We start from the raw sequence: 24277 nt of genomic DNA, 5'->3' as shown, positions 1-24277 counted from the left end.
ATTCAGCCTATCCATTAACTCTTCATGCTACAACTTATATCTAAGTTATCCGCTATTCCTAAAATGTTTGAAAAAATTTTAACTCCGCATTTACAACATCTCTGCAAATCACTTATATCTCCGTCCCAGCACGGATTTATAAGGCGACGATCAACAACCAAAAATTGATTAGAGTTTACCTCTTTTATCATTAAAGGCTTTCAAGGTAACTTGCAGACGGATGTCATTTACACTGATTTTAGTAAAGCATTCGATTCTGTAAACCATTCCCTTTTAGCACAAAAACTTGACCTTTTAGGGTTTCCGCCTCATCTTTTGAGATGGATTTCTAGCTACCTTCGTTCTCGGTCTCAAAGAGTCCTCTTCAAAAACTCCTTCTCTTCACCTGTTAAGTACCACAGGGCAGCCATCTAGGCCCCCTACTATTCACACTCTTTATTAATGATCTGCCTTCAGTATTAACAAACTCTCGAGTAATCTAGTATGCGGATGATGTTAAACCTTTGTCCAGTATAAGGACATTTCATTTTACTCTCGCTTGCAATCCGATCTTAATATCTTTCAGTCATGGTGTTGTGCAAATATGTTACACCTGAATGCCTCGAAATGCAAAGTAATGACATTTCATCGCTTCAGCCACCTTTTGGCTCCCTATAGCCTCTGCGGTGGTTCTCTTGAGAGAATTACCTTGGTTGATGATCTTGGTGTTAAACTAGACCCCAAATTAAAGTTTTCTGAACACATTTCCACCATGGTAAATAAGGACATGGGCGTGCTTGGGTTTATAAAGTGGTGGTCAAAGGAATTTGACGAGCCCGATATAACGAAGACTCTCTATATATCGCTTGTTCGTCCGATTTTAGAGTACGGCTCTTGTGTATGGTGCCCCCAGTACAAAGTACACTAGGACCGTATAGAATAGCACAACATAATCAAGGGTGACGTAGATATCCCTGACTTGTAGAGCCGCATAAGCTTTACGATTTCTCTTAGATCTATTAGAAACTTTATTCCTTTGTTCCTTCCAAAAACTATCAAATTATTCCTTGCCCGAAACATTCAAGGGTCCTATGCTCGGACTTCAATTCCCTCTTACATATAATATCCACCACTAGTTCCCTTCCTCTTCTTAAATCACTAATACTAACATTTCTTTCCCGTAATTAGTACTGTTTCTTAGCTATCTTTGCATATTTGTCTCTTTGAGTTGTGTTTAGCTTGGCTTGGGCCAATTGATGGTGCAGTCATTGCATATAGACGTCCGGACATTATCGTTTGAACCAAAAGCAGAAGAAAGTCTATGATAAATTAATTGATACCATTAATGATGGAAATGGCGGCTTATTTCTCCTGGATGCCCGTGGTGAAACTGGAAAGACATTCCCCATGTCATTAATTTTGGCCACTGTTCGTGCGAGATCAGAAATTGCGGTAGCAGATGCTTCTTCTGAAATAGCGGCTACGTTGTTAGGAGGATGCCGTACGGCTCATTCAGCGTTCTAATTCCCATTCACCCTCTAACACGTAAGAGTGTCTTGAGACACTTATCATATTATTGGCATTATCTAAAAAACTAAGAGCCTTTACGTCATTTGAATATTGTTTTTCTGTTAACAACAAACACGAAATTACGTGAAAGCTCTCAAATAATTTAAGCTATGATTTTTTTTGTTCATGTGCACAGAACATGTGTTATTTCACGCGTAAATTTTGAGCTGATGCATTTTATGTTTTCTTTTGGTGATTAAAGTATATATATAAAACGAATCGAGCTCATTATTTTTTTTCGTGAAAGGTATGTTTATTAGCTTTTAAAATCAAGTTACAGGCACTCAAATATAATAAATATGTGTGTTGTAGCTGAGAAAATAGTGATAAGTGTCTGGAGGCTCTTTTGGGGCTCAAAGCTATCTTTTTTTGTCAGCAGCTGTTTCACAGCTACGTTCAATTTTTGGGTTGGTTTTTGTTTATTGTATGATTTTTATACCCGTACTCAAAAAAGAGTTTAGGGGTATATTAGATTTGTGGCAAAAGTGGATGTGTGTAACGCAGAGAAGGAAACGTTTCCGACCCCATAAAGTATATATATTCTTGATCAGCATCAATAGTCAAGTCGATATAGCCATGTCTGTCTGTCCGTCTGTCTGTCTGTCAGTCCGTCTGTCCGTCTCGATGAGCACCTAGATCTCAGAGACTATAATAGCTGAGAAACTAAATTTAGTTTCCAGACTTATGTAATATCACACTGCTAAAAGTGTATTTCAGAATTTCGCCCAGCCCCCTTCCGCCCCCGCAAAAGACGAAAATCTGTGGCAGGCACAATTTTAAAGATACGATAAAACTGAAAATGCAGTATCGTAGAGAATGCCCATATCTACCAGATTGTCGAATCTGAATCATATCGGATCATAATTGTAGCCAGAATGAAGAAATTCATTTTCAGTTGTTTCCCCCTGAATGAAACACGCTACTGATTCTCTTTCTCGCTCGCACACTCTGCCTCGTTCAGTGCGCGAGCAGCCCCTAGCGGAGGAGATGTAGAATCTAAATGGAACATGTACAATCTACATGTTAGATGTAGAATATACATTGTAGATGTAGATAGCAGATGAAGCAAAAAATGTAAAATGTACAAGCTCAAAAATGTATATACTGACTGAGTACGGGTATAAGTAGAGTCGCGTTCCCAGAAGCGACTCACACGTTCCTTCTCGTTCTTAATAGAAAGGTTAAGTATTAGAAAATATGGCAAAACGGATTCGTTACAAGTTGTCCGTCTTGACTGATGAACAGTTGCTGGACTTGTTTGAGTCAGTCCCGTCGGATGAGGAAGTGTCAGACATATCAAGTGAAAATCGTGCAAAATGTGGTACAGGAACCTGGGCCATCACGGAAAACCGCCATAAGGCCTCGATCGCCATTACCAATTATGGACGATTCAGCAAACATATCTTCGCAATCTGCGCCATCACTGCGCGATGAGAGCGAGCGGATCAAAAAGGGTGAGCCAGGATACGATCCACTGTTCCGCACGCGAAAACTTGTCGACTGTCTTAACCAAAGGTTTGACTCCGTTCCAAAGCAAGTCCGCCTTTGTGTTGACGAGCAAATGTGCAGCACCAAAATGAAGCACCACTTGAGGCAATATATGCCCGATAAGCCACACAAGTGGGGTATAAAGCTATTTGTTTTGTGCGATTCTTTTGGCTATGCATACCGCTTTGAGATATACAGCGGCGCAGGTGATAACGTGATCTTGCCTGGTCACCCAGATCTTGGTGCTTCGGCCAACATTGTTGTACGTTTAACAAAAACCGTACAAACTTTCAAGCACCACATTATTTACTTTGATAACTTTTATACGTCGCTGCCTTTGATGGTCTATCTGCGTGCGAAAGGTATTTATAGCCTTGGTACAGTGCGTGTAAATCGTATCCCTTATTGCAAGCTTCCAAACGATAGTACTATCAAAAACAAACCATGGGGTTTTTCGACCGAGTACGTAGGCTCCTCATATGGAGTCGAAATAAGTAATGTGCTGTGGAAAGACAACAAGGCAGTTCGCTTGTTGTCGACTAATGTGGGTGTTCAGCAATTTGAAAGGGCTAATTTGCATGATGGAATAGCAAAGACTGCTCGTTACGACAGGAAATCTGAGCGAAATATCGAAGTTGATTGCCCACAAATTATTCGCGAATATAACGCTCACATGGGTGGCGTAGACCTAATGGATGGACTTATGGGCCGCTATCATATCAGAGCTAAAATGCGGGATGCTGCCATTCGAATTTTTTACCACTTGATTGATATGGCAGCAACAAACGCTTATGTTTTATATAGGCGTATAGAAAAGGAAAGAGAGAACATGGGCAAATTGCTTGAACTCCCGGAATTTCGCGAATCGATTGCTGAAGGTCTGGTGACATTACAAACCAAAAACTTTTCAGGTAGTCCAATCAATCGATCTTCACAAGGACGGACAACCCAGTCTCCATCCTATCTATCAGGGCGGACAACACAGTCACCATCCTCTCAGACAGAGTGGACAATGCAATCTCCACTCTCTCAGAGACCTTCGCAGCTAAACCTCAAACTTGGTGCAAAAGCGAACCATTCAATATGGGACTTGCGGTTTGACCAGCTAAACCATTTTCCGGATTGGTTGGATCGAGATAATGGAAGAAAATGGTGCAAATACTTAAAATTTCTCAAACGACAATGCATTTGCACAAAATGTAAACTGAACTTGTGTTGCACCTCAAAAAAAAAATTGTTTTTCAGAGTATCATAAAAATAAATAAAACTCAACTTCGTAATTTGGAAATGAAATTTTTTTACACTCGGAGCCCCCAAGAGAGTCTTCCATTCACTTTTTCTCACCTTACAGGTAAACGAAAGCTTTTGCACTTTTTCTGAGTACATATTGAAGTTCAAGAGCAGCAATTCACTTTAGAAAAAATTATTTGAATTCGTTTCTTTCATTACTCTGGAAAGTAGGGGGGTTAAATCTTCAACCCCTGAACAACCGACATGTAACACTGCAAAACACTCTGCAATGGCAATAGCTTTAGTAGCGTCAAAAATCTTCATCTGAAACGAATGCACAATGGTGCACAAACGCACATTGATCGAACCTTAAAAGATCTGCGCAATGCATTGAGAATTTTTGGTGGATCAATGATTTTACTATCTGGCTCTTGATCGAACCCAAGCCAGTGATCCCAAGTAACTAAATAATTGATAGTTAAAAAATGAAATATTCCATAAAGTTTTTTATTTCATTGAAAACTTAAACTTATATTAACTAAACTGGTTAGAAAATATGTAATCATATCAAATATAAAACTACAATTAATTATTTAGTTACTTGAATTAATATGCCCGTCATGCCACGATTTTAAACGGTTCGAAATGTCTGTAAATGTTGGACGTTTTACTGATTGCTCATTCCAGCATTCTATCATAAGAGAATAAACTGCGGCTGGACAGTTTTCTGGAGATGAAAGTAACTGTCTCGACCGAATTAGACTGATTACTTCTTGGTTACTATAACCATAATATGGCTGCAAAAAGATTAAATATATTTATGGAAAATCCAAATCGTATTACAGAATATTTACCTGCATTCCATAGCTGTATATTTCCCAAAGTAGAACTCCAAATGACCATACATCACTCTCCGTTGTAAATTTTCCATATAATATAGACTCTGATGGCATCCAGCGTACAGGTAGTAACGACTTTGACTGAACCCTTAGAAATCAAATATACATGTAATTGAGTTTGCAAATTTAGCCAAAAGATAAATATTTATTTACCGATAATAATCCGAGCTGTAAATATCTCTTGACAATCCGAAATCTGAAATTTTTACGATCAATCCCTCATTGACCAAACAGTTACGAGCAGCCAGGTCTCGATGAACGTAATGATGCGCTGATAAATATTGCATGCCTTCGCTGATTTGCAATGCAATTTGTAAGAATTCTAGCTGTGATAGCGATTTACCTTCACTAGGGGAGTTCGAAATTAAAAACTCGTGCACATCACCATTAGCCATATACTCGAAGAGCATACAGTAAGGCTCTTTATTCAAGACTACCCCCAATATACAGACAATATTTTGGTGCTTTAAGTCCGATATTAGTTCAATTTCACGCTTAAAGTCTTGTTGCGTTTTCAATGAAGCGTTCTCCTTTAGGGCCTTGATAGCAACAGTGACGGATTTATTATATTGTGTCAGCTGCCCTTTATATACTTTACCTGAAATTATTTATACATTCGTTTTTACACAAACAACAACAAATATTTAATGAAATAACTTGCCAAAAGCTCCTTCACCCAGCTCTTCTAAAAACTCAACGTCTTGCAATGAGAAATGAGATATTCTCAACAGTGTGTTTCGTTCCGCGTTCTTAGGTCCTATGGAAATATTATCCGAAATATTGCCTGTATGAACTCTACCTACATCTTGGTTAGAGTTAGAGTTAAACTGTGCATTTCCATAAATATTTTTATCAGCACTAGGTGTATTGATCTGGAAAACCAAACAGATAAAAAAACAAGTTTTATGCATATACATAAGATCGAAACAAAGCAGCAATTAATAGTATGGATGTTTAAATTTTAGTCAAATTAGTAACCTAAAGTCCCTGTATGCGTGACTCCACGCATAGATTCAAATGCAGAGCGTAAAAGCGGATTGACCCGAACAGGGAAGCTCTCAAAGTAGAAGTTCTGTATTTCGTTTTCGTTGTATGAACTGCCTCATCCACAAATATCTTCTATTCTATAAATTTGTAAAAAAAAAACCTGTATCTGTGTGTAAGCCGGATATCTACGCAACGCGTTCACCAAATTGCATGCTGTTTTTCTTTTTAAATGAAAGCCAAAAAATGTGGCATGGTTTGTACAAACAATTTGTATTATTTTACAAATATGTAGGTTCCTCAAGAATTAAAAATTAATCAAACAAATCTTTAATTTGGTCCAAAAGTGTGTGTTTGAGCGCCTATTTCATTGTCATTCTGTAGAACAAAAAATTTTATGATCGATTTTGTTTTTATACCTTTTTGTACGAAAAATTGTTTTCTGAACAAAATTTCAATTTGTGCAAGTATATTTGCTGCTTTTGATTACACTACTCAACAAAATTGAACTTTTTATTTAGGCTGTGAACCAAAATGACTTTTTCTGATAGATTTCGGGACTTAAACATTTTTGTAGTACTCTTGTTGGCCAAGAATTATTTTTTTTCGACTTTTCCCGAATTTTTAAAGTCAAAATTTCGGGAAAAAATAACGCAAAAAAATTATGAAATTTGAATTTGAAAGCTTAATATCTTCCAGGCGTTAAGCTGCAGATACAAAGTGTCTGGGTCCGATTTATAGCTGCATTTGTCAGCTTTTCAAGTTATGTTATGTGAAAAATAGAAGCACTAACTCTGAAAAAAACCATGAAAAAAATACCAGATTTTAAAAAGTTCTTAAAAAAAAACTAAACCATAAAAAAACCATAGTTCGTTAAAAAATTGTAAACCCCCGTAATGTATAAATATAAACCACTGGCTCACGCAAGCACAACTCGTACGACATGAGAGCACTGCCATCTTTAGTCTAGGATCGCTATTTGGTTCTAAGAGCCGGTCTTTGTCTCAGTCTACGGTTCATTGAAAGTCTCTATTGAAAGTACGCTGTCTGCGAGCAGCTATCAGTTCTTCACTATTAAAAATAATAAAGAGATCCGTCAAAATAAATTGGAAAATTGTTATTATTATGAGTGTTTAATGCAAGCCAAACCTTTATATAAAACAGGGCTGACCCTAATTTTATAAAGAACGCGACTAGAACGGAGGAAATAACTTTATCCTACAAATTAATAAATTTTCTTTGTGTGCTACATATACATATATATGGCCATGTTTGACTATTTACATTTGGTAACTGATATCGCTACCATCATAATGTCTGTATGTAAGAGTAAGGGATAATGGTATGCTATGGCACTTATGACACTTTTTCAGAATTCTGACAGGAAGAGGATTATGTAAATGTGCGAAGGTACATTTGCAATAGACCAAGTCTAATTAAGAATAGTCATGAAGGCTCTGAAGATTAAGTGCCTAGATGTTGAGCGAAATATTTTCTTTCCCAAGCGACTAATATAAGAAGACCAAAACGCTGTAAGCAGACAAACAGTCGAATACAAAAGTTCATAGTACTTCCATATTAAAAACGAGAAGGAACTTGCGAGTCGCTTCTGGGGACGCGACTTATACCCGTACTCAGTCAGTATATACATTTTTGAGCATATGATTTTTTAGAATTTTAGAATTACAAAAAAAAAATTTTTAATTTTATATTTTTTTGCTTCATCTGTTATCTACATCTACATGTCAAAAGAGGAGGTACAACATTCCAATTGGAACTTGTCGCAAGTTAATATCCTCCATGCCAAGACGAATGGAGAAATCCCTGCAAAATAATGGCGGATATACCGGGTATTAGCTGCCAGACACTCAATTTAATATAAAACAAGACCTAAAATAGTGAAATATCGATTTCATTTAAACATTTATCTTCGTACACCTATTATTGTGTCCAGCCAAAATTGACCGATTTCGGGAAATATTTAAATTTATTGTAAATTAAAGGATTTGTGAAACTGTTTTTACTTTTTACTTAGAGAAGATATGAACTAGAAATTAAAAGTTGAAAAAGAAAAAAAAAGCACACCTATTATTTTGTCCATGAGTGTACATATATTATGTATATTCTACATCTAACATGTAGATTAAACATGTACCATTTAGATTCTACATCTCCTCCGCTAGGGGTTGCTTGCGCACTGAGCGCGGCAGAGTGTGCGAGCGAGAAGGAAAATGAGTTGTGTTGTCGTTGGCTGGAGGGGGCAGGGGAAGCAACTGAAAACTAATTTCGTCAATCTGGCTATAATTATGTTCCGATCTGATTCAGATTCGGCAGTCTGGTAGATATGGGCATTCTCTACGATACTGCGTTTTTAGTATTATCGTATCTTTAAAAATGTGCCTGCCACAGATTTTCGTCCTTTGTGTGGGCGGAAGGGGGCGGGGCGAAATTTTGAAATACACTTGTAGCAGTGTGATATCACATAAGTCTGAAAACCAAATTTGGTTGCCCTAGCTCTTATAGTCTCTGAGATCTAGGCGCTCAACAAGACGGACAGACACACAGAGAGACAGACAGACAGACGGACAGACAGACATGTATACTTTATGGGGTCGAAAACGTTTCCTTCTCTGCGTTACACACATCCACTTTTACCACAAATCTAATATACCTCTTAACTCATTTTTGAGTACGGGTATAAAAAAAGATCTAGAGCTGCCGATCTTAATCTGTGAAGACAAAATCAGCCAAAAAATGTGCAAGCCAAGACTTTCTAGTCTAGGCCTGTTATGTTTACTCGATAAATAATATTTTTGCTCCAAATGTGAGACATAACATACATTTTGAATATTTCTCATTCCATAGTGCATGAATGTTCTCCTTTGAAAAAGTAATATGGACAATAATATTATGAAAATAATGATTGTTGCTCCAGTCGTCCAAGCAATGGTTAGCCAAATTTTTTGCGCACATTTAGGAATATCACAAAGTTCAATAATACGTTCACTGGAAGCATCCACAAAGCACCAAGGGCTACTTTCAACACTTCCGGGATTCCTAGAAAAAACAAAAAAGGTTTGAATATTTGTTCCGTTGGTATCGTGAAAGTGTCATTTAATATCTAAAAATGTTTACTTAAATATTAAATTTCCATTGTATGTAGTAAATAATATTGAACGAGAACACTACTTTTATATCCGTACTGTCATATATAATAATTTGAGCTTATGATTTATGTAGAATTTAAAAAAAAATTTACATTTGACATTTTTCTACTACATATGTTATCTAAATCTACAATGTATATTCTACATCTAAAATGTAGATTATAAATGTACCATTTATATTCTACATCTGCTCCGCTAGCGGGCACTCGCGCACTGAACAGGGCAGAGTGTGTGAGCGAGAAAGAGAACGCACGCTACTCAATATAATTATGATCCGATCTGATTAAGATTCGACAATCTGGTCATTCTCTATGACACCGCGTTTTTATTTTCATCGTATCTTTAAAATTGTGCCTGCCAGATACTCGTCCTTTGTGGGGTCGGGGCGAAATTTTGAAATACACTTGCAGCAGTTTGATATATCTCATGAGTCTGGAAACAAAATTTGATTCCTCTAGCTCTTATAGTCTCCGAGATCCAGCCGACACACAAGACGGACAGACGGTCAGACATGGCTCTATCGACTCGGCTATTGATGCTGATCAAAAATATATATACTTTATGGGGTCGGCGTTGCACACATCCACGTTTACCACAAATACAATATACCCCTTAACTCTTTTATAGCCAGAATGAAGAAATTAATTTTCAGTTGCTTCCCCCACCTCCTCCAGGAAATGACCCGCTACTCACTCTCTTTCTCGCTCGCACACTCTGCCTCGTTCAATGCGTTAGTGCCCGCCAGCGGAGAAGATGTAGAATATAAATGGTACATGTATAATCTACATGTTAGATGTAGAATATACATTCTAGATGTAGATAACAGATGTAGAAAAAAAATGGAAAAATGGAAAAAAAAAATGTGCGGGGAAAGCAATTGGAAAAACTGGTAGATATAGTCATTCTCTACGATACTGCGTTTTTAGTTATATCGTATCTTAAAAATTGTGCCTGCCACAGATTTTCGTCATTTGTGTGGGCGGAAGGGGGCAGGGAGAAATTTTGAAATACACTTGTAGCAGTGTGATATCATATGAGTCTGGAAACCAAATTTGGTTGCCCTAGCTCTTATAGTCTCTGAGATCTAGGCGCTCATCGAGAGAGACAGACAGACAGACATCGACTGGACTATTGATGCTGATCAAGAATATGTATACTTTATGGGGTCGGAAACGTTTCCTTCTCTGCGTTACACACATCCACTTTTACCAAAAATCTAATGTACACCGTAACTCTTTTTGAGTACGGGTATAAAAAAAACATTTAGTTTAAGTTTAAAACTGCCTGTTTGTTGAAAAAGTCGGAAAATTGTGTGGAAAGTGTTACATAAAATTTTGATTTGTATGTTTTGTGTGAGTATTATCATAATTAACATATGTATACAGATTAATATAGATTCCGCGACAAAAAACATCAAATCTTTCCCAACGAAGACGTAATGCAATTAGGCTATGGCACAGTGCGAATAAATTGATTGATGAAGAACGACAATTGCGCCGCGTTGGTTCGGTACGATATATGTCCCTTCTTCCTATTTCTCGAACACAAAGCAAAGAGAGGCAGTCCGTGAAACGGCTATATTAGAGCTAATCGTAGAGCTATACGCACAGATCAACAACGCAATAGTAAACGAACTGCAAGAAGAAATTCTTGATTTGAATAGAGCAGCATTTCTATACGATTGAACAATTGACTACAGCTCGCAATAGTAAACGAACTGCAAGAAGAAATTCTTGATTTGAATAGAGCAACGTTTCTATACGATTGAACAATTGACTACAGCTCGCATCCTTTCGATTGCATTGGTCCAATGAAAGTAGTTTGCGTGCATTGAGGAGCATTGAAGTTTGCTGGAGAAACGCCTGTATTGAGCTTCCTTAATGGCAAAGTGAAATTGCGATTATTGGTTCCGCCACCAGAGCCATTGCATTCCTTGCTTTGGGGCGAAACACCAGAATCACGAAATTTTTTAGCGAACACTCAAAAGTACAATAGCTGTTTTCAAATGACTTCATTTGGAGCGGAATTCCCGATAGAACACGGACTTAACCCAACATTCAAGGTAATTTATGTTGAAGAGTAAATGTTCAATTTCTACTATGGTATTAACTTTGCTCTCGACTCACAGATTAAAGGCCAGATTCACCATCGAAGTAGATCATTACCACCTCTTAAAGATGCACAACATAAATTCTTACAAATATACTTCATGGGAAAGAAGCAACTTTACCGGTGTCAAGAGCTTCACACAGCAATGAAAAGAGGAATTCTAAAATATCTACAGAAACTGCTTCATTAAAATCATGCACTAGAGCAGAGACCGGAAGCGTCGTATGCACTGTGCATAGGAACAAATTTCGGGCAGCGCAGTCGGCACACGTACAGCGTAAAGACTTCGAGTGGTTTCGTTATTCTGCCTGATGACGTAGCGGCAATTCTGCTCTGCTGACGTCGCGACAGAGAAACATGCTTCGGGCTATGCACAAACGGCTTCATATTCTGCTCGCTTGCCTCAGCGGCAGAGAAGCATTCGTGTGTGTTTCGTGTCTGTTGTTTTCGCACACAAACGCACCAAAAAAATGTGTGAGTCTGTTTTCCGACCCCTGCATTAGAAGTTCTAATTTAGAACGTTAAAGCGCATGCCAAACGATTACTACAAAGTCATGATCAGAGCGGAAAACGATAAGATGGAACACATGAACGCACATTTAACGCTCCAAGAATAGATGAAGTTACACCAGATTGCTGGTGAAAACTTGGAAACACGCGAGATTGTGCTTACCCGACGCAATACTGGGCTAGTTGCCAAAAAATATATGAGACACACGGTTCATATGACACGTTGACACAAATGGCACCCACTGATGTTTTGGTAAGGAGGCGATGGATATCACTTTAAAATCAAGATTTATAATCCATTAAATATTAAAGTATCAATAAAATAGAATGCCAATAGTGACTCCGGGGATTTGATGGTCAAATTCTGCCTACCTCTTCAAGAAATATGAACGTGAGTTTTTCTTCAAAACACACACATTTTGTTGTATTAATTTTTAGATGAGGAAAAAAAACAAGGTAATTTCGATGAATTATAACGCATATCTTTTATCATTAAAGGCTTCTGTCGGGTTGCACAGCCCGTTATTTAGTCGTAAATTCTTTAGATAATAATTAGTGGAGCAGCCTAACGTACATCATCCTCATTGTTTATTATTTGCACTGTCCACTGTACAAATCACTGTTAATTAGCCTATGTCTATGCACGGCAGCGGCCGCTCTTTCATTTCTATCTCGCCTTCTTCGCTTTTTTGTTGCAGTTGCAGCATCTAAGCTGGTCTCTCGCGTTCCATATGACGTTCGTGCTCGGCTTAGCATCTGCCCCGAGCTGTTCTCCTTTTATCGCTCGCTTTCGCTCTCTTTCAAGACGTTCTGCTTAGGGCGCTGGCACTTCGGCCCATCTCGTAGTAGTTAGACGAGTGATAATCTTCATATCCATAGCAGCGCTTAATTATATCGGTCATCATACTGCCGCCTTACCAATAAGAATAAATTGTAATAACTGAGTTTCAACGGCTATTAAAAACTCTCAAAACCCAAACATTTGGTGACGCCGACGTGATCGTGCGATCACAAACTACAATTTAACATTAAAATATTTCCATATATTGCCGGTTGTTCGTTATTGTCGTTTGGCTGCGGCTTCAAGTGTCATCGACCACATATATTTATATATACACCAGCCGCTCTTGCATATAAGCATAGACGTTTTGTTTGCGGTGCTCGTTCCCGTCTTTTGAGCGTGGTACTCTTTGTTTTTCATCTTCCCGCTAGAAACGTTTTTCTAACGCCGTCGCTGTTATGGAGTTGGATGGTTCAAACGGCAGTGCAACTACCGCTGCGGAAAACAGGGTGATTTTTCTGAAGCGGAAGTCATCAGAATTGTGCGAAGGCCACTTGGGAAAATGAATTGTCGGCTTGCGATTATTATATGCTCGTGTACTAACCATACAGTATAAAGATGTGACTGCAGCTGAGTTTTCAGCGTACGTTCCCAGGTCTTCGGCTCTGGGGCCGATCGCGTTCGGCTCTGGGAATGACCGCGTTCGGCTCATTACGTGACACGAGCCGACAGACAGCAAGCATGTATGTAACACTCAAAAATATATGATTGTATGCATAGAATAATTTTTAGCTGCCGAAACCGACATTGCTTGAGATTTTAGTTTACGTAAATGTGTGTGTGCCATGTATTCTCAAATACTGTGTTTGTGTGGGTTCTACAATTTTTTTCCGCTTGAATTGGTTTTTCATTTTGTTTCGAGGGCTGATGTAGCGACCTGAGCTGATCTGCCGCAACATAAATGAGGAATGGGCAGAGTGGGCATAATTCATATAAAAAGATCTTTAAATGCAATTATATGGATCGTAAAACGCCCAACGGACTGCAGCCAGTGGTAGAGAGTACGCCCAGCAGGGGCACAGGTAACTACCTTTCTAGGTAACTACCTAAGGGCTGATCCGGCCCTGGACCTTTTCCCATCGTCACAGACTCCATATTTTGTTGCTGTATTCTGTCGCGGAAAGTAGTGGCAAAGGCTAGCCAAAAGGAAAGTGGACGAAATGCCCCGCGCGCCAGAACCAAGAAGCGTCACACGAAAATTGAACGATCATTTGCTCCTCGTGCAACATCTTAGTATTGTATAGTCTTTGGTAACAATCAATGTATGTATATGATAAATTGATTTAAGTTGAAAAATCTACATATGTACAGGTCGCTACATCAGCCCTCGAAACTAAACGAAACAAAATTCAAGCGGCAAAAAATTGTATAACCTACACAAACACAGTATGTGAGAATGTCGGTTTCGGCAGCTAAAAATTATTCTATGCATACAATTATATATTTTTGAGTGTTATACGTACACACATACATGATTGCTGTCCGTCGGCTCGTGTCACGTCATGAGCCGAACGCAGTCATTCCCAGAGCCGAACGCGATCGGCCCCAGAGCCGAAGACCTGGGAACGTACGCTGAAAACTCAGCTGCACCACTTTCGTTGTATGAACTGGCACATCTATATACTGTATGGCTAATGGCTAGTGGTAAGCTTGGAGGAGATCGAGGAGCTGCAGGGCACGTTCAAAACCGTGCAGAACGAGCTCGAAGACTTGGATTGTCGAGAATTTATCAGTGGATTGCGCGACTAGTTTCAAGCACTTTTCCGTACGTTGAAGCCGTGAATTTGTCGGGAAATTGCCAGGTCTAGCGATCACATGACTTCTCATTCCACTTTGGCTGGAAAAAATACAACTACCTGATTTGCCTGTTCGCAGAATCCATCTCGCCGTAGACAGTCCCTGTCGACTTTGCAATTTCCAACGTTTGGCGGAGGGTATGCGAACTGGGCAGAACTATGTTCGTTACCATTATTGATCCGGACCTATCAAACATTGAAAAGTTTCAGCATCTGCGAAGCGATTTAATAGCAGACGGTTGGTCTTTAAGGTACACATTACTGAGATCCTGGGGCTCCAGGCTGTGGAAAATGGGTCAATGGCTATGCTTCGGGAGATTTCGGACAAGTTCAACTCTCATATGTGGGCGCTGCAGTCTTTGTGCACTCCTGAGCAGATCTCAGGATGCATCATCGTGGACTTTCGCTGGACTTCGCTGATAGAAGTCCTACAATCATCTTTCCCACGAACCATCTGGTCAACCTGTAAGCCAGAATTAAAATTTGTTGGAGCTAATTCCAATCAATTACATCTTTTATCTCCCTATGAACCACTTAGGACTCCACAGGCAAGAGACCCGCTACTCATTCTCTTTCTCGCTCGCACACTCTTCCTCGTTATGTACGCGAGCGCCCTCTAGCGGAGGAGATGTACAATCTAAATGGTACATGATACATGCATAATCTACATGTTAGATGTAGAATATACATAGTAGATTTAGATGGAGATAACAGATTAGCAAAAAAAAATGTAAAATGTAAATTTTTTTTTTAATTCTAAAATTCTAAAAAATTATAAGCTTCAAAATGTATATAGTGACTGTGTACGGGTATAATTAGATTTGCGTCCCTAGAAGCGACTCACACGTTCCTTCTTGTTTCTTAATAATAACTGAATTTCAACGGCTATTAAAAATTCTTAATAGCCAAACAGCTTCCAAGGTAACTTGCAGACGGATGTCATTTACACTGATTTCAATAAAGCATTCGATTCTGTAAACCATTCTATTCTAGCACAAAAACTTGACCTGTTAGGGTTTCCGCTTAATCTTTTGAGATGGATTTTTAGCTACCTTCGTTCTAGGTCTCAAAGATTCTTCTTCAAAAAATCTTTCTCTTCAACTTTTAAGGTTACTTCTGGAGTACCACAGTGCAGCCATCTGGGCCCCCTACTTTTCACACTCTATATTAATGATCTGGTTCAGTATTAACAAACTCTCGAGTACTCATGTATGCGGATGATGTTAAGCTCTGTGTCCAGTATAAAGACATTTCATTTCACCTTAATGGCTCGAAATGCAAAGTAATGACATTTCAACGCTCCAGCCCCTTGTTGGCTCCTTACACCCTCTGTGGGGGTTTCCTTGAGAGAATTATATTGATTGATGATCTTGGTGTTAAACTAGACCCCAAATTAAAGTTTTCTGAACACATTTCCACCATGGTAAATAAGGACATGGGCGTGCTTGGGTTTATAAAGTGGTGGTCAAAGGAATTTGACGAGCCCGATATAACGAAGACTCTCTATATATCGCTTGTTCGTCCGATTTTAGAGTACGGCTCTTGTGTATGGTGCCCCCAGTACAAAGTACACTAGGACCGTATAGAATAGCACAACATAATCAAGGGTGACGTAGATATCCCTGACTTGTAGAGCCGCATAAGCTTTACGATTTCTCTTAGATCTATTAGAAACTTTATTCCTTTGTTCCTTCCAAAAACTATCAAATTATTCCTTGCCCGAAACATTCAAGGGTCCTATACTCGGACTTCAATTCCCTCTTACATATAATATCCACCACTAGTTCCCTTCCTCTTCTGAAATCACTAATACTAACATTTCTTTCCCGTAATTAGTACTGTTTCTTAGCTATCTTAGCTATCTTTGCATATTTGTCTCTTTGAGTTGTGTTTAGCCCTAATTTTCTTCGAATTTTAGTCTAACACCTATCTTTCCTGCATGCTCGCGATCGGTTCGGTAACAAGCGTCGCACGTTATGCGGCAGCGCCCCTCGGTTGGTTGGGCGGGAGGTGGGGCTGCGTTTCTGCCTGGGTTCCGCGCGTAACAGGTTTCGGCTTGGTGTCGCATGGGCCAATTGATGGTGCAGTCATTGCATATAGACGTCCGGACATTATCGTTTGAACCAAAAACAGAAGAAAGTCTATGATAAATTAATTGATGCAATTAATGATGGAAATGGCGGCTTATTTCACCTGGATGCCCGTGGTGAAACTGGAAAGACATTCCCCATGTCATTAATTTTGGCCACTGTTCGTGCGAGATCAGAAATTGCGGTAGCAGATACTTCTTCTGGAATAGCGGCTACGTTGTTAGGAGGATGCCGTACGGCTCATTCAGCGTTCTAATTCCCATTCACCCTCTAACACGTAAGGGTGTCTTGAGACACTTATCATATTATTGGCATTATCTAAAAAACTAAGAGCCTTTACGTCATTTGAATATTGTTTTTCTGTTAACAACAAACACGAAATTACGTGAAAGCTCTCAAATAATTTAAGCTATGATTTTTTTTGTTCATGTGCACAGAACATGTGTTATTTCACGCGTAAATTTTGAGCTGATGCATTTTATGTTTTCTTTTGGTGATTAAAGTATATATATAAAACGAATCGAGCTCATTATTTTTTTTCGTGAAAGGTATGTTTATTAGCTTTTAAAATCAAGTTACAGGCACTCAAATATAATAAATATGTGTGTTGTAGCTGAGAAATAGTGATAAGTGTCTGGAGGCTCTTTTGGGGCTCAAAGCTATCTTTTTTTGTCAGCAGCTGTTTAACAGCTACGTTCAATTTTTGTGTTGGTTTTTGTTTATTGTATGATTTTTATACCCGTACTCAAAAAAGAGTTTAGGGGTATATTAGATTTGTGGCAAAAGTGGATGTGTGTAACGCAGAGAAGGAAACGTTTCCGACCCCATAAAGTATATATATTCTTGATCAGCATCAATAGTCAAGTCGATATAGCCATGTCTGTCTGTCCGTCTGTCTGTCTGTCAGTCCGTCTGTCCGTCTCGATGAGCGCCTAGATCTCAGAGACTATAAGAGCTAGAGAAACTAAATTTAGTTTCCAGACTTATGTAATATCACACTGCTAAAAGTGTATTTCAGAATTTCGCCCAGCCCCCTTCCGCCCCCGCAAAAGACGAAAATCTGTGGCAGGCACAATTTTAAAGATACGATAAAACTGAAAATGCAGTATCGTAGAGAATGCCCATATCTACCAGATTGTCGAATCTGAATCATATCGGATCATAATTGTAGCCAGAATGAAGAAATTCATTTTCAGTTGTTTCCCCCTGAATGAAACACGCTACTGATTCTCTTTCTCGCTCGCACACTCTGCCTCGTTCAGTGCGCGAGCAGCCCCTAGCGGAGGAGATGTAGAATCTAAATGGAACATGTACAATCTACATGTTAGATGTAGAATATACATTGTAGATGTAGATAGCAGATGTAGCAAAAAATGTAAAATGTACAAGCTCAAAAATGTATATACTGACTGAGTACGGGTATAAGTAGAGTCGCGTTCCCAGAAGCGACTCACACGTTCCTTCTCGTTCTTAATAGAAAGGTTAAGTATTAGAAAATATGGCAAAACGGATTCGTTACAAGTTGTCCGTCTTGACTGATGAACAGTTGCTGGACTTGTTTGAGTCAGTCCCGTCGGATGAAGAAGTGTCAGACATATCAAGTGAAAATCGTGCAAAATGTGGTACAGGAACCTGGGCCATCACGGAAAACCGCCATAAGGCCTCGATCGCCATTACCAATTATGGACGATTCAGCAAACATATCTTCGCAATCTGCGCCATCACTGCGCGATGAGAGCGAGCGGATCAAAAAGGGTGAGCCAGGATACGATCCACTGTTCCGCACGCGAAAACTTGTCGACTGTCTTAACCAAAGGTTTGACTCCGTTCCAAAGCAAGTCCGCCTTTGTGTTGACGAGCAAATGTGCAGCACCAAAATGAAGCACCACTTGAGGCAATATATGCCCAATAAGCCACACAAGTGGGGTATAAAGCTATTTGTTTTGTGCGATTCTTTTGGCTATGCATACCGCTTTGAGATATACAGCGGCGCAGGTGATAACGTGATCTTGCCTGGTCACCCAGATCTTGGTGCTTCGGCCAACATTGTTGTACGTTTAACAAAAACCGTACAAACTTTCAAGCACCACATTATTTACTTTGATAACTTTTATACGTCGCTGCCTTTGATGGTCTATCTGCGTGCGAAAGGTATTTATAGCCTTGGTACAGTGCGTGTAAATCGTATCCCTTTTTGCAAGCTTCCAAACGATAGTACTATCAAAAACAAACCATGGGGTTTTTCGACCGAGTACGTAGGCTCCTCATATGGAGTCGAAATAAGTAATGTGCTGTGGAAAGACAACAAGGCAGTTCGCTTGTTGTCGACTAATGTGGGTGTTCAGCAATTTGAAAGGGCTAATTTGCATGATGGAATAGCAAAGACTGCTCGTTACGACAGGAAATCTGAGCGAAATATCGAAGTTGATTGCCCACAAATTATTCGCGAATATAACGCTCACATGGGTGGCGTAGACCTAATGGATGGACTTATGGGCCGCTATCATATCAGAGCTAAAATGCGGGATGCTGCCATTCGAATTTTTTACCACTTGATTGATATGGCAGCAACAAACGCTTATGTTTTATATAGGCGTATAGAAAAGGAAAGAGAGAACATGGGCAAATTGCTTGAACTCCCGGAATTTCGCGAATCGATTGCTGAAGGTCTGGTGACATTACAAACCAAAAACTTTTCAGGTAGTCCAATCAATCGATCTTCACAAGGACGGACAACCCAGTCTCCATCCTATCTATCAGGGCGGACAACACAGTCACCATCCTCTCAGACAGAGTGGACAATGCAATCTCCACTCTCTCAGAGACCTTCGCAGCTAAACCTCAAACTTGGTGCAAAAGCGAACCATTCAATATGGGACTTGCGGTTTGACCAGCTAAACCATTTTCCGGATTGGTTGGATCGAGATAATGGAAGAAAATGGTGCAAATACTGTAAAATTTCTCAAACGCAATGCATTTGCACAAAATGTAAACTGAACTTGTGTTGCACATCAAAAAAAAAATTGTTTTTCAGAGTATCATAAAAATAAATAAAACTCAACTTCGTAATTTGGAAATGAAATTTTTTTACACTCGGAGCCCCAAGAGTGTCTTGAGACACTTATTCACTTTTTCTCACCTTACAGGTAAACGAAAGCTTTTGCACTTTTTCTGAGTACATATTGAAGTTCAAGAGCAGCAATTCACTTTAGAAAAAATTATTTGAATTCGTTTCTTTCATTATTCTGGAAAGTAGGCTTAGAGGGTTAAATCTTCAAACTACTGAACAACCGACATGTAACAAAATACGCTGCAATGGCAATAGCTTTAGTAGCGTCAAAAATCTTCATCTGGAACGAATGCACAATGGTGCATAAACGCACATTGATGGAACCTTAAAAGATCTGTGCAATGAATTAAGAATTTTTGGTGGAGCAATGATTTTACTATATGGCTCTTGATCGAACGTTAAAAGATCTGCGCAATGAATTGAGAATTTTTGGTGGCGCAATGATTTTACTATCTAGCGATTTCCGCCAAACACTGCCCGTCATGCCAAGATCGACTGCTGCCCATGAAATAAACGCTTGCCTCAAATCATGAAATCTGTGGTTCTATTTTCATTTTCATTTTTTCATTTTTTTGGTTGGGTTAACGAATTTTAGCTCCAAAGTTTTTCCATAGATTTTAATGATCAATACCTTAAACGACGCCTAATTAATGCAACTATACACAAAAAATAGAGAGCACAGGATATAATTTTAAATATAAATCAAAATTTCGTAACAAATACCGCACAAAAATCATATTTTCCAGACGGTAAGCTGAAATGACATAGTGTTTTGGTTTAGCTTCTAGCTGTTTTAATTATCTTTCTAAAATAGCAAAGTTCTTTGCAACCAGACGTAAGATACTAGAGTTATGTGCAAAAAAAAGCGCTACCTCTGAAAAAAGCTTAAAAAAATACCAGTTTTCAAAAATTCTTCAAAAAAAAAAATATATATCATCAAACCATTTCTAAGCCCCAAATCTTTAAGAAAAAGTTGGTTTTGTTCCTTGAGGAAAACTCGTGTTGACTAGTGTAATCCGCATTACTTGCTCTTGCGCCTAATAAAAAAACCAAAAATGTTGTATATCACAAGGTGATTCGATGCATATTTGATTTCGATTCCATTTAAATATGTAATCATATTGAAATTTAAACTATCTGTCTTTTATATTCACTCTGAAGTTTATCTGACGGTGTTAAATTGTGGCGAGAAGAAGTTTGCCAGGTGCGCTATTGATATTAAAAAGTTGCGAAAACCGGCGCACATAAATTTATATTTAAACAAAATTTTAATTCCATAAATTTGCGAAAACCGGAACATGGCTGATAGAGAGAGTGACGTTGTGCTCTAGTTATGTTCTGCCTCATCTTTTACTCATTCCACCGGAGGACCAATATTCTAGCTGTGTTCGTTCTCATGATTACACTAGTTGACAGGAAATTTTCGCTGTGGCCCAAAATGACTTTTTCTGATAGATTTTTTAACAAATTTTGTTTTTTTTAAATAATTTTTTAAAATCTGGTATTTTCTCATGTTTTTATACCTGTACTCAAAAAAGAGTTAAGGGGTATATTAGATTTGTGGTAAAAGTGGATGTGTGCAACGCAGAGAAGGAAACGTTTCCGACCCCATAAAGTATATATATTCTTGATCAGCATCATTAGCCGAGTCGATAGGGCCATGTCCGTCTGTCCGTCCATCCGTCCGTCCGTCTTGATGAGCGCCTGGATCTCAGAGACTATAAGAGCTAGGGCAACCATATTTGGGTTCCAGACTCATTTGATATCACACTGCTACAAGTGTATTTCAAAATTTCGCCCCGCCCACTACCGCCTTCACAAAGGACGAAAATCTGTATCAGGCACATTAAAGATACGATAAAACTGAAAACGCAGTATCGTAGAGAATGACCATATCTACCAGATTGCCGAATCTTAATCAGATCGGATCATTATTATAGCCAGAATGAAGAAATTAATTTTCAGTTGTTTCCCCCGCCCCCTCCTGCCGACAACCCTGCTACTCATTCGCTTTCTCGCTCGCACACTCTGCCGCGTTCAGTGCGCGAGCAACCCCTCACGGAGGAGATGTAGAATCTAAATGGTACATGCATAATCTACATGTTAGATGTAGAATATACATAGTAGATTTAGATGGAGATAACAGATTAGCAAAAAAAAATGTTAAATGTAAAATTTTTTTTTAATTCAAAAATTCTATAAATGCTCAAAAATGTATATACTGATTGAGTACGGGTATAAGTAGAGTCGCGTCCCCAGAAGCGACTCACACGTTCCTTCTCGTTTTTTCAGAGGTAGTGCTTTTATTTTTCACATAATTAAAAAAAAAATAATTCTTGGCCATAATTTTTAGTTTTAGATTAGACGCATTAATTAAGCGTCGTTTAAGGTATTGTTCATTAAAATCTACATTTCAAATCTATCATCTTTTAGTAGTTTTCGAATTTGTGGGCCATCAAATACGCCTTCTTTAACTTTTGCCAGCGACAGACGTGGAAACAGTTTTAAGGTAACTCATCGATTCCAGTGCATTAACAAAATTTTTCAATAACGTCTTCCCATAGGCACAGGAAGCAGCAGTATTTTGTGTAACCACCTTGCAATCCCGGTAACATGGCTACGACTTTTAAGTCACACGCGACCTTCCACTGGTGTTGTTTATATTTTATGGTTTTAAAAAAATTAGCCATTGTTTGATATGTTTCCTTCATATTAAGAGCATGGGCGATAGGAATAGACGGCTTTTGGTTTCCATTGTGTAACAAAACAGCCTTTAAACTTTCAAAACTTCTGTCAACAAATAATCTCAATCTGTTGGGTCGTAAGCTTCACCCAGTTGCTTGAAGAGTCCGAAAATATCTTGGCAAACGCACATGTCATCCTTCGTCATATAAAATTGTGCGTAAACCAAATGATGCGTCCGGAATATTTTGACATCTTCCTTCAATAAAAGAGCATCCTTTAAAAAATATCCAAAAAGCTCGGCTTTACTTTTAGGTTAGTTAGTTAGGAAGAACCAGGATCCTCACAAAATCATTCAATTGTTCCTTTAAAACTGTATTGCAATATTTATAATCTTCTGATTGGTCATTACTTGAATCTGTTGTTCCATGTGACATCTTCCCTTTTTTTTCCTTTTAGTACGGGGTATTTCCTCTAGTGGCGGAGGAGCAGGAGGCGTAAAGCCTTGACCAGGTTGTTTCGGGTAACCCCCTTACATGGATCTCCCAGTTCCAGTTATTTTGAATGAACAAAAGAAACATTCAGAGGCGTGAATCTCTGGTTTTCTCCACATCATTGGAGTAAAAGTAAATGTCCATATCATTTACAGCCGAAATGGATATGAATAGGTAGGATATATATCCGAGATATATCCATACCTAGGACTCGTTAAAAAAAAATTACAGGTTCCCATGCCGTTCTCACTGGAGCCATAAGAGAGCTGAGCAGTCACGATATTGGACACGACTCTTCAAATCTACTGCTATCTAGTACTGTGGAACGTCTATTTGAGGGACAAACGCAACTTCTGGAGAAGAACTTCTGAGCTGCAGTTTGAGAAAATATGACTTCCTAACTTTTCTGGAAGATACGAAGATTGGTGTCAGTTTAGTGATATGTTCTAGGCTCAGTCGACAAGAAGAGTAGTCTTTCCAAATGTCAAAAGTTCCATTATTTAAAGTCCTATCTAGATGGTGAAGCGTTGTCTCTGATTAAACATATTCGCATTACTGACGATAACTACATACATACCAGGACGCATGGGAGAGGCTCAAAAATCGTTATAATAAAAAATCACTGATTGCTCGGTCGCTCATTCAAAATTTTCTTTCGCTGCCAACTGCAAAAGGTTCAAACATAATCGAGTTGCGTAAAATAGTCGACACCGCGGACGAGAGTATACGTGGTCTACACGCGCTGAAATGCGACATCCGCGAAGTATGGCTTATACATATCTTGCTCTCAAAACTAGACCCTGAATGCAAGGAAGCTTGGGCTACTTCGTGCAAGGAAAATGTGACCATAAATGACCTGTTCGCTTTTCTTTTCGCCCGGTTTGATGCGCTTGAGTCCTGTCAAGATCCAACAGTAGTTCATGATTCTCCCAAACGTCGTGCAGTTTCTCATCATGTGGATGTGCCAACTACGTTTGTTCTAGTTTGCGTATATTGTCACGGGCCACACAGTCTTTATGTGTGCACTCACTTTAAAGCTTTGAACGTTATGGATCGTCGCACGTTTGCAATAGAGGGTAACTTGTGCTTCAACTGCCTAAGTCGATCTCATCAAGTAAAGAAGTGCAATTCCACAAACAGGCGGTAACAGGTCTGATTATGCATACTTTAACATCCTCGATTCCAGCCCAGAAGATTGAGTCGAACACCCCGATGTGGGAAAAGATTTGTGATGTACCCTTAGCAGACCCTACATTTGGTACACCAGGCGAAATCGACATGATTTTCGGATATTCTATTGCACTTCATACTAATTTTGGTTCGGTCATTACAGGCAGCTACCATCTCGCTATTGATGCTCACACCCACG

The 24277-nt window shown here is 39.0% G+C and overlaps 1 protein-coding gene across 1 annotated transcript in view; it reads right to left on the bottom strand.

Annotated features, from left to right (window-relative positions):
* Positions 1–4777: 4777 nt before the first annotated feature.
* The window catches only part of LOC111078543 (tyrosine-protein kinase transmembrane receptor Ror), a 37429-nt gene continuing 17929 nt past the window's right edge, over positions 4778–24277 (bottom strand). The window contains exons 4-8 of the mRNA XM_041594693.1: positions 8990–9206; positions 5827–6037; positions 5319–5763; positions 5121–5253; positions 4778–5063 (exon numbers count right to left, since the gene is read on the bottom strand). Of these exons, the coding sequence (XP_041450627.1) occupies positions 4860–5063; positions 5121–5253; positions 5319–5763; positions 5827–6037; positions 8990–9206 (1210 nt within the window). The 3' untranslated portion in view covers positions 4778–4859. The remainder of the gene's footprint in view (positions 5064–5120; positions 5254–5318; positions 5764–5826; positions 6038–8989; positions 9207–24277) is intronic.

Source organism: Drosophila obscura, unplaced genomic scaffold, assembly GCF_018151105.1.
Source record: "Drosophila obscura isolate BZ-5 IFL unplaced genomic scaffold, ASM1815110v1 contig_31, whole genome shotgun sequence".
Classification (NCBI taxonomy): Eukaryota; Metazoa; Arthropoda; class Insecta; order Diptera; family Drosophilidae; genus Drosophila; species Drosophila obscura.
The sequence above is the reverse complement of the archived record's forward strand: the minus strand, read 5'-3'. Positions and strand labels throughout refer to the sequence as shown.